General features: G+C 39.4%; 3 protein-coding genes across 5 annotated transcripts in view; 1 reads left to right on the top strand and 2 right to left on the bottom strand.

The window, feature by feature from the left end:
- Positions 1–318, top strand: part of tfr2 (transferrin receptor 2) — a 10,668-nt gene extending 10,350 nt beyond the window's left edge. For both annotated transcript variants that reach the window (XM_017487786.3, XM_017487785.3), the window contains exon 19: positions 1–318. This exon is cut by the window's left edge and continues 949 nt beyond it. The gene's annotated coding sequence lies outside the window, so the exon portion shown is untranslated.
- Positions 319–684: 366 nt separating this feature from the next.
- LOC124628939 (uncharacterized) lies at positions 685–4,810 on the bottom strand. 2 transcript variants are annotated; one of them, XM_047160236.2, is made up of 5 exons: positions 4,252–4,807; positions 2,059–2,120; positions 1,907–1,954; positions 1,015–1,477; positions 685–933 (listed from the first exon to the last, which is right to left on the bottom strand). In XM_047160236.2, exons 1-4 carry the CDS (start codon positions 4,361–4,363, stop codon positions 1,019–1,021), a joined length of 681 nt encoding a protein of 226 aa, XP_047016192.1. In that variant the 5' UTR covers positions 4,364–4,807; the 3' UTR covers positions 685–933; positions 1,015–1,018. The 2 variants fall into 2 exon arrangements, with proteins under 2 accessions (XP_047016192.1, XP_053542345.1); XM_053686370.1 differs by having other exon boundaries at positions 685–1,477; positions 4,252–4,810.
- A 2,174-nt stretch (positions 4,811–6,984) lies between these two features.
- LOC108275832 (dentin sialophosphoprotein) lies at positions 6,985–11,900 on the bottom strand. Its single transcript, XM_017486849.3, has 5 exons — positions 11,819–11,900; positions 10,320–10,380; positions 10,084–10,110; positions 8,954–9,001; positions 6,985–8,537 (listed from the first exon to the last, which is right to left on the bottom strand). Exons 2-5 carry the CDS (start codon positions 10,368–10,370, stop codon positions 7,170–7,172), a joined length of 1,494 nt encoding a protein of 497 aa, XP_017342338.2. The 5' UTR covers positions 10,371–10,380; positions 11,819–11,900; the 3' UTR covers positions 6,985–7,169.
- Between the last annotated feature and the right edge of the window lie 473 nt (positions 11,901–12,373).

The following is a 12,373-nucleotide window of genomic DNA, read 5'->3' as shown; positions in this document are numbered from 1 at the left end:
GTCATACTGTCGTCCAATCAAAAAGCAGCATCTGCTATCAATCGTCCCTGCGATGTCAGAGCCACGCCCCTGGGCTGTGACGTCACCGGGTTCCGTTTTGCCAGTGATAATGGAGATGAAAGTCCACCGGTGTGACATCACTTCCCCTGTAGCTGTGATGTCAGAAGCGTTGTGTGTCACTCACTATTAGAAGGCGTGTGGTGTATCTGATGATGTTCATGCTCTGTGTTTGTGATGGTATTGATTATTGATCATGAGGATGATGACGAAGATGATGACACAGTGAGATCAACTCCAATAAATTATTTCAGCAAATTGTTTTTGTCTCTTACGTTTCATCCAGATCTGCGTATAAACACACTCGCTCGGCTCTCGCAATTTACACTCTAGACCGGAACGCTGCTGAATTCTGGACTCTGATTGGTCCGGACGATTCCTTTTCATTATACAGGTTTGTTAAATGCTTGAATCCGATTGGTCGGCCGGTGTGTGTTATTTCTGTAACATGACGGATAGGGTTATATTAACGCGCTCGTTCTAATACGTAAGGTTTTCTATAGTAACAGCTCGTTCACTGGGACGTGTACAGCGCACGCTCCACGTAAACAGATTAAAAAACGTGTAATCGTTGCTATGGTGAAGTTTTCTGTAAGGAGATCGGTGACGGGTTGAGAAAACAGCATCAGAGTGTTTATACATTTATTTACACATGTGATACAGAACATGTCGTGATGCAGCTACAGTTTCAATTACACTGGGGAAAATAAAACGAGGTGATTATAAACATACAGCAAAGTAAACAGCGTCGCCTTTATACGTGTGACTGGGCGGGGCCCTGTCGCTCAGCTCCCATCTCACAGGTAGCATTCAGGTGTGTTACATCAGGACTGTTACATCAGCTGCGTTACTTCACGTGTTAGATGATTACATGATCTGTAGAGAGAAAGATTATAAACAGAGTAAGAAATACACAAAAGCAAAAACACACACACACACACACAATTTCAAGCTCACCTATTTAGAGTTCTCCTCCGTCTTCTGCTCCATTACCTTCCTCTTCATCTCCATCACTGAGTCCTTCACCTCCGTCTTCATCACCTTCAATCTTATTCATGTCTTTTCCTCCTCCGTCCTCGTCCTCAGCGCTGTCTCCCTCTTCACTTCCCTCCTCATTACTTTGATCTCTCTTTCTGCGCTCTGCCTCTCTTTCACCTTCTCCACCATCCTCTTCTCCTACTTCTGCTTCTCCTTCATTGTTTTCTCTGTTTCCTGCTTCTCCTTCACCTCCTTCTTCTTCTTCTCCTCCATCCTGCGCACCCTCTTCCTTGTTTCCTCCCTCTCCTGCTTCTGCTTCTCCTCCTTCTTCTTCTCCTTCTTGTCCTTCTCCTTCTTCTTCTTCTTCTTCCTCTTCTTCTCCTCCATTTCCACTGTCCCTCTCTTTTTCTCTTCCTTCATTGCTGCCATCTTCAGAATCACCCTGAAAAAGATGCCAGATCTCTGTGGGCTAGTGGCTGGACTAGTGACTTGTATAATACCGTGTGTGTGTGTGTGTGTGTGTGTGTGTGTGTGTGTGTGTGTGTATGTGTGTGTGTATGTGTATGTGTATGTGTGTGTGTATGTGTGTGTGTATGTGTGTGTGTATGTGTGTGTGTGTATGTGTGTGTGTGTATGTGTGTGTGTGTATGTGTGTGTGTGTATGTGTGTGTGTGTATGTGTGTGTGTATGTGTGTGTGTATGTGTGTGTGTATGTGTGTGTGTATGTGTGTGTGTATGTGTGTGTGTATGTGTGTGTGTATGTGTGTGTGTATGTGTGTGTGTATGTGTGTGTGTATGTGTGTGTGTATGTGTGTGTGTATGTGTGTGTGTATGTGTATGTGTATGTGTATGTGTGTGTGTGTGTGTGTACCCCATCATCCTCTGAGCTCTCTGAACGCGTCACTCGGTGTTTGTGCAGCTGAGTAAACACATCAGATCAGAGAGAAGACAGGAGTGAAGTGATTCAGTCAGAGCGCAGTGTTAATGTTTAATGTACTTGACCTCGGTGAGGAACACTCTTACCGGCGCGGCCAAACCCAGAGCAACCAGACAGACGAGCAGCAGCGTGACCCGCATTTTCACTCCTGTTAACCAAAACCGGCCTCAATAACTCATCGCACTTGTTTTACAGAAAAAACTGAGCTGCTGTATGGCACACATTTATTGTTTACTGTTTTATTCAACATTCCTAACTAAACATTGAACTTTAGATGTTTTACTCAAAATTTTAAGTGCAGAAAAATGTAAAGAATGAAACACTCAGGCTGTGCTGTTACAGAAAAATAATGTGGCATCGCTCACCACCCTGCACGTTATTTCCTATAACAGCATGTGTTTTATTCCTCTTACACCACAGCATTTCACCAGTAATTACAATTATTTTACTTTTTAAAGAACAACATATTTTTTTATCTGTTTATAGTTGCATTTAATGTCTGTGACGCAAGTTTATTCCTGTTCTCGCTTACGTCATAGCAGCTATTGAACCCAAAATACTTGGCAAGGCCAATTCATTTGTTTTTGCTGTAGACTGAAGACATGTGGGTTTGAGATCAAACGATGAAAATGAGGAGAGATTACAATGTCCGCTTTTATTTGCTGCTATTTATATGTAGATGTGTTAAACGACATAAAATAAATAAAATATTGCCGCATGTGATTTATGGGTGTTTCTGTTAGATTATATGTTTAAACAATAAATAGTTCTGAACGGCTACTCTTGGGTTTAGCCATCATTTGCATTTGTTGTTAAAAAGGATCAACTAACATGATCAGATAAATGTCTATGGGAGAAAAGCGTCACCATTTTAAAGCTGAGAAAATCTATGAGATCCGTTGCACAAACATTGGACATAGCCAATACAACAATCTGGAATGTCCTGAAAAGAAAGAAACCGCTGGTGTACTGAGGAACAGACACTGAACGGGTCAGTCGAGGAAAACAACTACAGCCGATGACAGAAACTTTGTGAAAGCTGTGAAGAAAAACAGTCAGTGACATCACCAACAACCTCCACAGGGCAGGGGTGAAGGTAGCACAATCCACCATTTGAAGAAGACTTCGAGAGTAGAAATATAGTGGCTGTACCACAAGATATAAACCGCTAATCAGCTGTAAGAATCAGAAAGCCAGATAATACAGAGATGATCCACAAAAGTTCTGGAACCAAGATGAACCTCTACCAAAGTGATGGAAAGGCCAAAGTGTGGAGAAAGAATGGATCTGCTATGATCCATACAAGCTGATCTGTGAAACATGGTGGAGGTAGTGTCATGGCTTGGGCTTGCATGGCTGCTTCTGGAACATTCTCACTGATCTTTATTGATGATGAGCTCACGATGGTAGCAGAAGAATGAATTCAGAAATTTACAGGAACGTTCTGTCTGTAGATTTACAGAGAAACGCATCCAAATGAATCAGGAGGAACTTCATCATGCAGCAAGACAACGATCCAAAACACACTTCCACCTCAACACAGGACTTCATCGGGGAAAAGTGGGAGGTTTTAGACTGGACAAGTCAATCACCAGAACTTAACCCAACTGATCAGCATCTCACCTCCTGAAGACTGAAGGGAGAAACCCCCCGAAACAAACAACTACTGAAAGAAGCTGCAGTAAAAACCCGGAGAAGCTTCACAGAAGAAGAAACCAGCGGTTTGGTGTCAGTGAGTCGCAGGATTGATGCAGTTTCTGCGAGTAAAAGGGAAACGCAACCGAATATTAAGTGTTGTTTACTTTCATGTACTTCAGCACTGATCTGTTCCTATACTTTTGATCAGCTAGAAATTGTGTTGTGATACAGAAGGTTGTGTGTTCTATGATGTTTGACACGTCTAGACGTAAATATCAGGAAATAAATACTGAAATCCTCCCGTCTCATCTCTATCTTTTCATCTCAAACTCAGATGTTTGGTGTAGAGCACACACACGAACCGGCCTTGTGTTCCAATACTTTTGGAGGGGATATGTGTGTAAAATAATTAAGGTTAAAGTGAACAGGTTTTACTATAACATGCAGTAAATCTATCACAATGTATTACAGCTACAGATTTTAATATTTTCATCCGGAATAAAATAATCAGCTGATTAATAATATACGTCTCGGATCTACTCTCCGTTAGAGTTACACACATTTCCTGGATATATTTTTTAGAAACCTCTCTAGAGCTCTAGAAATTCTACATGTCTCTGGAAACACAAACTCAGTCTTACCTTTAATCTTTAATCTCAGGTGTCGCACAGCTGGACGTTCAGGATCTGTGGATTTTGCGTGAACTTTAGATTCAGAGTTCTGTTTCAGTGAATTTAAAGCCATGTGTGGCATGTGTTCAGCCAATCAGAACGCAGGAGAGGGTGTGTGAGTGAGTGAGTGTGTGTGTGTGTGTGTGTGTGTGTGTGTGTGTGTGTGTGTGTGTGTGTGTGTGTGTGTGTGTGTGTGTGTGTGTGTGTGTGTGTGGGCGAAACGGCGAGACGTTGCGTTTTTAATAAAGCTCTATAAACCTCTATTTCTGTTTGTATGACACAATAGTTTAGTTTAACACTGCTCTCTAGTCTCTGTGACACACACAGGTCAAAGAACTCAACCCATGTGACCAATAATAGTAATAATAATTAATAATAATAATAATTTTATTTCACATTGTGCCTTTCTGCATCTCACCTTTATTAATTCGCAAAAAAAAAAAAAAATCATTGTGAAAAAGTTATTAGAGCTGAAGGTGTTTATAATGTGAGTTTTTATAGGAGTGTGTGTCTCCTCCACCCTGCAGCTGACTCACACTCAAATGTTATATATATATATATATATATATATATATATATATATATATATATATATATATATATATATATATACACACTGTATATAGAACATTTTATACTTTACTGAAGTCTTCATGTAGAACAACAGACAGTTTTAAAAAGAATGAATGACTTCAGACTAGTATACCGAATTCAAATCTCTGTTCAATGTTGATCTGAATCTCTGAAGACTGTAAATACTTCTGTCCCTGTTACGTTTCTGCTGATTCTCTACTGTTCGATTCAAAACTACCAAGTCTGTCGAGTCACTTGACTTACTGGAATGTTTTCACTGATTTGCAGGAGTCCCTGTGAGCTCTAGAGTCACTAAAAGAGTTGTTTGATTTGTTGGAGTTATTTGAATGAACAGAATCATTTAAATGCTTGAATCAGTACTCTGAGTTACTTGTTTTTTGAATTATCAGTGTGACTAAATCTTGAAATCAATAAAACAAGAAATTTGAACTTCCTGAATGAAACAAATCACTTAATAAACAGTTTGAATCATTAGAGTTACTGGAATCATTTAAGTGACTCAATGTTTGGGTCATTTGAGATGCACAAAATATTCGGTTGAATTACTGGAATTGCTTAAATCATGCGAATCTCCTAAATCTGCAGAAATACTTCACTTCCTAGAGTGAACTGGAACACACACACACATTTCTTGAATGATAAGTCACTTGGATCATGTGAAATGTTTGAATCGTTAGAGTTACTTGATCACTTGATTCCCTTTAATCAGGAGTCATTTGAATATTTAATTGATTCAGTTAAATCACCTGAGTCACCTGAATGTGTTTGCAGTGTGCATTTATATTACAGTTTATGATTACTGCTGTGTGTGTACTGTATAGTTTAAACTTTACTGAGGGGAAATTAAAAATATAAAAATATAACTGTTGTAAAAGTATTTAATGTAATGGTTATTGTTTAAAACTCGGACTGTATTTATGAGCTCTAATGAACGATGATGTCACCGTACTGTACTTGACTTTATTGTGTTGTGTTTGATGTGGATGAAACGCCACCACAGGTCACTTTAGTCTGAAATACACAAGAACGTTAAAGAGCTCAGACTATAAAGTCCAGAACGGTGACCCCATCATTTACCCAGTTTGAGTTTATATCTATATTAAATGTCATTTAGATGAAATGAGATCTCAGCGGTGGTGTATTTTAATATTAAATTTAATGGCGTACTCTTATATACCGCTTTCTGTTTGAAATTGGTCTTAAACACAAGGACTGTCTTTTTAAAATAAAAGTAATATCCAGTATGCGAGATCAGAGTGAGTTTGACGCTGTATAAACACAGCTCATGATGGGTTAAAGGAACATCAGCCAGTGTTTTTCTCCCTCGTTTTATCTGTAATGAACACTTTTAATTAGTAAGATGTCTAAGAGTTAATCAGTAAAACCACTAATTACAGAGAATGTTAAAATTTCCTTAAAAATATTCATGCGGAAAGTACAGAAGATTTAACAGAATGAGGCTCTACTGCTCGCAAAGGGGAAAGCCTAGATTACAGTTATAGTTTAGCAGAGCGTTTTCTGAATGTTATGGTTACAGACTTCTATAATTTGCATTTAGTAAACACAAACGTTATCATAATGTTAGCTTCTGTAATTACATTACTGAGTGGAAACTACATTAAAATGAATAATTAAAAAAACACTATGTTACTCAGGTCCTGTACTGGTATTATACTGGTATTTGTGTGTGTGTGTGTGTGTGTGTGTGTGTGTGTGTGTGTGTGTGTGTGTGTGTGTGTGTTGTGGTTCAGGTCAGAGGTGTGTGTGGTGTCTGTGAAAGACGTGGAGCATGACCCAGACTGTGGTCATATTTTTACACACCACAACACACCCAGCATCTGAACCTCATTAACACTGTAATGCAATCTGAAGCTAAACAAGTGGACTGTTCTGACTGTCTGACACACACACACATCTGATACATCACTTAGTGATGATGTGTCCCCTTGTCCCATCGATCTTTTTTCATATTAACATAACTGAGGCCTAAAATACCTCAGAACTCTCATTTATTCTTCACACAGTCTCACAGTCACTGTTTTTCTGTGTTTCTTTGGATGCATGTAATGATTTTATTCAGATTCCAAAGAATCATGGAGTCTGTATTATTTATAACAATATTTATTTGAATAGAGTACACAAAAAGAAAAATAATTTGGATGAAAAAAAAATAGATTAGATAAACTAAATAGCTGTATGATCTGTTAGCTACCGCTATCATGTAATATCATGCAAACTGAGAGGAAATGATTCTGATTCTGATTCAGTAAAACAGATTCGGTTGCCTTTCTGATTCATTCACTGGAGTTGGATGAACTGTGATGAACTACAGGTGTCTCCTTTGATTCACTTGAGCTGCTTGAGCTGCTTGAATCACTGGAGTCGCTTGAATTGCAAGAGTCACTTGAGTCACTTGAATCACTTGAGCTGCTGGACTTGCTCGAATCACAAGATTTACTTGAATCACTTGAGTCACTTGAATCACTTGAGTCACTTGAATCACTGGAGTCACTTGAATTGCAAGAGTCACTTGAGTCACTTGAATCACTTGAGCTGCTGGACTTGCTCGAATCACAAGACTTACTTGAATCGCTTGAGTCACTTGAATCACTGGAGTCGCTTGAATTGCAAGAGTCACTTGAGTCACTTGATTCACTTGAGCTGCTGGACTTGCTTGAATCACAAGACTTACTTGAATCACTTGAGTCACTTGAATCACTGGAGTCGCTTGAATTGCAAGAGTCACTTGAGTCACTTGAGTCACTTGAACTGCTGGACTTGCTTGAATCACAAGACTTACTTGAATCACTTGAGTCACTTGAATCACTGGAGTCGCTTGAATTGCAAGAGTCACTTGAGTCACTTGAGCTGCTGGACTTGCTTGAATCACAAGATTTACTTGAGTCACTTGACTCACTGGAGCTACTAGAGTCTTTTGATTCACTTGATGAACTTGAGCTTGAACTGGAGCTTGAGCTTGAGTCACCGGGGCTGTTTGGTCCTTGTATTGTTTGGGCGTTTCCAGGGTCGTCACCTAGCCATCCAAAACCATCAAACTCAAAGCTAAAATCTGAACTTTGGACCTTCTCTGTTTTTGCATTCTGTCCATTTCCTGTTTCTTTCTTTCCTCTGTTCAATGCTTCATTTGTTGCTTTTGTTCCTCCCTTTGCTGTATTTTTCTTCCCTTTACCAGAGGTGGCAGTGTTGCGCTTATTCTCTCCATCATTCTTTGTGTTCTCTGCATCCTCATTGTTCTCTGCATCCTCAGCGCTCCGAGGCCTGATGCGAGCATGCTTCAATTCCTTTCCCTTAAAACCTGAGACAGGAAGTGAGGTGTCATGGCTGATGTTTACAGTACTGTAGTTCAGTTCACTGGGTTGAGCAGTCACAGTCGAAGGTGGTGGGATTCCGGTGGGATTCGGCTCTGTGGACTCTGTAACACTTGGACCAGCAGGAACCTCAGTAGGGCGAGTCATAGCGCCTCTCAGGGGTTTGGCTCCCATTTTAGGCACAGTGGGGTTCGGGGTCATGACTTCCAGATGCTGCTCAGATACAGGAATGAAGTTCTCCTCAGGAGTCACAAGCTGAGTGTGGGTTCTCCCGGGAGAACGCCAGAACTTCTGAGGAAGAGGGAGCAGAGTGCTGCTTGGTGAGGAACTCATCTGAAATACACAACAGACAGATGACATCATCAAAAAGTGCCACACACACCATCAGTGAGAGACCAGGAGGCACAGTCACTAAGACAATGATTCCAAACACAATCTCTGTGTGCCACATAGCATGCTAATCCCTACTCCCTAAAATAACTGTAGACTCCTAGGTGACAAGATTTGTGCACTGCAGAGCATGGTGGAGCTCAGGAGGGCACGAGATATTCTACACTGTTCTTTCTAACATGACTGTGGTATAAAATGGCCATAAAAAACTCCCTAAATAGTGCACTGTGTACTTTACATGCTGTGGTTTTGGACATACATCCTGTTTCCAGCCTGAGGGAGCTCTCTCTCTCTCTCTCTCTTTCTCTCTCTCTCTCTTATAAAACATCACACTTCTTTCACAGTGAAACACAACATACCACTGAGACTGAATCAGCTGCTCTGGTGACTTTAAAATCCTCACTTCCCTGGGGGAGAGAGAGAGAGAGAGAGAGAGAGAGAGAGAGAGAGAGAGAGAGAGAGAGAGAGACCAACACACAGAGAAATTAATTTAAAAAAAATAGTAGTATACGTAGTATGAGTAGTGTGAGTAGTATGAGTAGTATGAGTGAGCAGTATGAGTATGAGTTGTATGAGTAGTATGAGTAGTGAGTGAGTAGTATGAGTATTAGTATGAGTATGAGTAGTATGAGTAGTGTGTGTAGTATGAGTGAGTAGTGAGTGCATAGTATGAGTGAGTAGTATGAGTATGAGTAGTGTGAGTATGAGTGAGTAGTATGTGTATGAGTTGTGTGAATAGTATGAGTAGTATGAGTGTGAGTAGTATGATTAGTGAGTGAGTAGTATGAGTGTGTTGTGTGAGTAGTATGAGTAGTACGAGTATGAGTAGTATGGGTATGAGTAAGATGAGTAGTATGAGTATGAGTAGTGTGAGTAGTATGAGTAGCATGAGTGAGTAGTATGAGTAGTTTGAATATGAGTAGTATGAGTAGTGTGAGTAGTATGAGTGAGTAGTATGCATAGTATTGAGTATGAGTAGTGTGAGGGAGTAGTATGAGTAGTGTGAGTAGTATGAGTGTGAGTAGTATTAGTATGAGTAGTGTGAGTAGTGTGAGTAGTATGAGTATGAGTAGTAATAGTATGAGTATGAGTAATATGAGGAGTATTAGTATGAGTAGTAATAGTATGAGTATGAGTAATATGAGGAGTATTAGTATGAGTAGTAATAGTATGAGTATGAGTAATATGAGGAGTATTAGTATGAGTAGTAATAGTATGAGTATGAGTAATATGAGGAGTATTAGTATGAGTAGTAATAGTATGAGTATGAGTAATATGAGGAGTATTAGTATGAGTAGTAATAGTATGAGTATGAGTAATATGAGGAGTATTAGTATGAGTAGTAATAGTATGAGTATGAGTAATATGAGGAGTATTAGTATGAGTAGTATTAGTATGAGTAGTGTGAGTAGTGTGAGTAGTATGAGTAATATGAGTAGTATGAGTATGAATAGTAGTAGTATGAGTAGTATGAGTATGTGGATCTTACAGACTGCATCTCCTCCACCTGGGAAACCTGAGAAACACGAAAGAACAACAATGAGAGAGAAAAAAACAGGTTTTACACATTAGGACACTTTTTTACCCAACCCCTAATACTCTGCCCCCTTGCTGTCTAAACTGTTCACTGCTTTGGGTCTGATCTGGTCTGTGAGACTGGATTCTGTGTCTCTTGTTGAATTGAATAAAGCTCTCAGTAATACACAGTAATGCAGTGTAACGTACAGGAAGAGCAGTGAGGGAGCCAAAGAGGCACAACAGCACGACCTGCATCATGGTGATAGATCTGTAAAATTAAAAAAAACATGAGAAATGATTACTTTATAAAAATATTACTATTAATTATCACACAGGAAAAAAAGTAAACATCCATGATGAATAATTAACTACACACGCACACACTAACAAAACATCCAACTTTAATATTTTATTTATGCTATATGAATTTTTTCTTTCATTTGTTTGTTTACATAAAATAATAAACATAACTCAGACAAATGAGGAAATTTGTTTTCCACAAATCTAGAAGAAGGAAGGCCAACATTATCAAATCTTTAAAAACAGCAACAAAAAACAGACTTATATGAGCCTCACATGTTTATCAGTCCTTTAAAACGTAACACATTTCCCAAAACACGATTATTGTAACTGCCCGAATGACTTAAATTGACTGAATGATTAGAGTTATATGAATCGACTGATTCACTAATTCTGATTCACTAATTCAGGGGATTTCTGGAGTCGAATCACTTAAATCTCTTAAATTGTTTGTATTTTTGAGACATTTAACTCACTTGACTAATTAGAATCACTTTATCTGATTCACATTATCAGTCCAACATGAGACATTTTTCATAAAATCAATTTATTGTTTATTATTTTTAAACATGTGAGTTAGGAATATGCTAATGAGAAGAGTCCTGATTATTCGATTGTATATAATGGTTAAATGGGCGGCTGTGGCTCAGGTGGTAGAGCGGGTTGTCCACTAATGATAGGGTTGGTGGTTCGATTCCCGGCCCACATGACTCCACATGCCGAAGTGTCCTTGGGCAAGACACTGAACCCCAAGTTGCTCCTGATGGCAAGTTGGCGCCTTGCATGGCAGCTCTGCTACCATTGGTGTGAGAGTGTATGTGTGAATGGGTGAATGAGACACAGTGTAAAGTGCTTTGGATAAAAGCACTCTATAAGTGTGCCATTTACCAAATGATGTGCAGTGCATGCTGGGAATTATACTGACAGGGTACTGATGGGTGAAAACTGCATATCTCTATATTCGAGTGTGCATCACTGAAGCCACCTTTCCAGTGATACATACTGAAAGTAAGTGCCCCTGACTCACATTAATTTACATAGATGGATCTCCATAATACACGGCATGAAGTTTTGGTTGTTGTTTTTTTTATACACTTGTGATTTTCTTTGCTACACTGATTTTTTCGGATAAAAACCACCAAACTCACTTAACTGAACTTCATCCAGTAAACTGCTGATCTAGCAGGATAATGTCTGCACTGAACATTTTATTAGCTAGCTTATCTACTGATGCGTCAGTTAAAGTTAAACAGCACATGCACAACGTAACGATAGTGACTCTCATAACTTCTGAAGCAATTCAATAATCTCCCTTAAACTTAAACTGAGAGCGGATGCAGGAAAAGACTTTAACATTTGAGATTTGTGTAAGAAATAAATACATTTATTTAAGTGAGGAGCTTTACCTGTCCTCTCGCTCTCCCTCGCTCTGTCTATCTCTCTGTCTCTCAGTGTCTCTTGTTCCTCAGACAGCACAAATGATGGAGGTTTACCTGCGCACCTGTAAAACCCTGCAGTGCTTTATATAAACACAGCCAGGTAAAACACACACAAACACACATACACACACACGGCTATACTTAGGCTAAAGTGCACCCACACACTGCTAATCACTAGGGTTCAGTGTATCAATAACAGGCGTTAGTGTGTAAAGTGATACCTCCATCTCTCCTGCTCTACAATTACACACACTTTATTTTCACACACACACACGCACACACACACACACACACACACACACACACAGAATGTGTACCTAAGCTAACAACTCACCAACATATTTATTTAAAAAATCTTTACACCACGCTGCTGCTGAGTTCTGGATGGTGATTGGTCAGAAGGTGTTGATTAGTTTTCTATAACACCAGCTATGACAGTAGCGCAGGTTTAGATTAATATTAATGCTCTTGCTCTATTACGTTATGGTTTCTATAGTAACGGCTCGTTCACAGGGGCGTGCA

This window comes from Ictalurus punctatus, chromosome 15 (genome assembly GCF_001660625.3).
Source record: "Ictalurus punctatus breed USDA103 chromosome 15, Coco_2.0, whole genome shotgun sequence".
Taxonomy (NCBI): Eukaryota; Metazoa; Chordata; class Actinopteri; order Siluriformes; family Ictaluridae; genus Ictalurus; species Ictalurus punctatus.
The sequence above is the reverse complement of the archived record's forward strand: the minus strand, read 5'-3'. Positions and strand labels throughout refer to the sequence as shown.

Coding starts and splice junctions, on each gene's coding strand:
- LOC124628939 (XM_053686370.1), bottom strand. CDS start 4,363: ATGCCACACATGGCTTTAAATTCACTGAAACAGAACTCTGAATCTAAA. Junction 2,121..4,251: donor CCTGAGATTAAAGATTAAAG/GTAAGACTGAGT, acceptor TTTGGTTAACAG/GAGTGAAAATGCGGGTCACG. Junction 1,955..2,058: donor CTCTGGGTTTGGCCGCGCCG/GTAAGAGTGTTC, acceptor GTGTTTACTCAG/CTGCACAAACACCGAGTGAC.
- LOC108275832 (XM_017486849.3), bottom strand. CDS start 10,370: ATGATGCAGGTCGTGCTGTTGTGCCTCTTTGGCTCCCTCACTGCTCTT. Junction 10,111..10,319: donor GCTCCCTCACTGCTCTTCCT/GTACGTTACACT, acceptor CGTGTTTCTCAG/GTTTCCCAGGTGGAGGAGAT. Junction 9,002..10,083: donor AGGTGGAGGAGATGCAGTCT/GTAAGATCCACA, acceptor TCTCTCCCCCAG/GGAAGTGAGGATTTTAAAGT.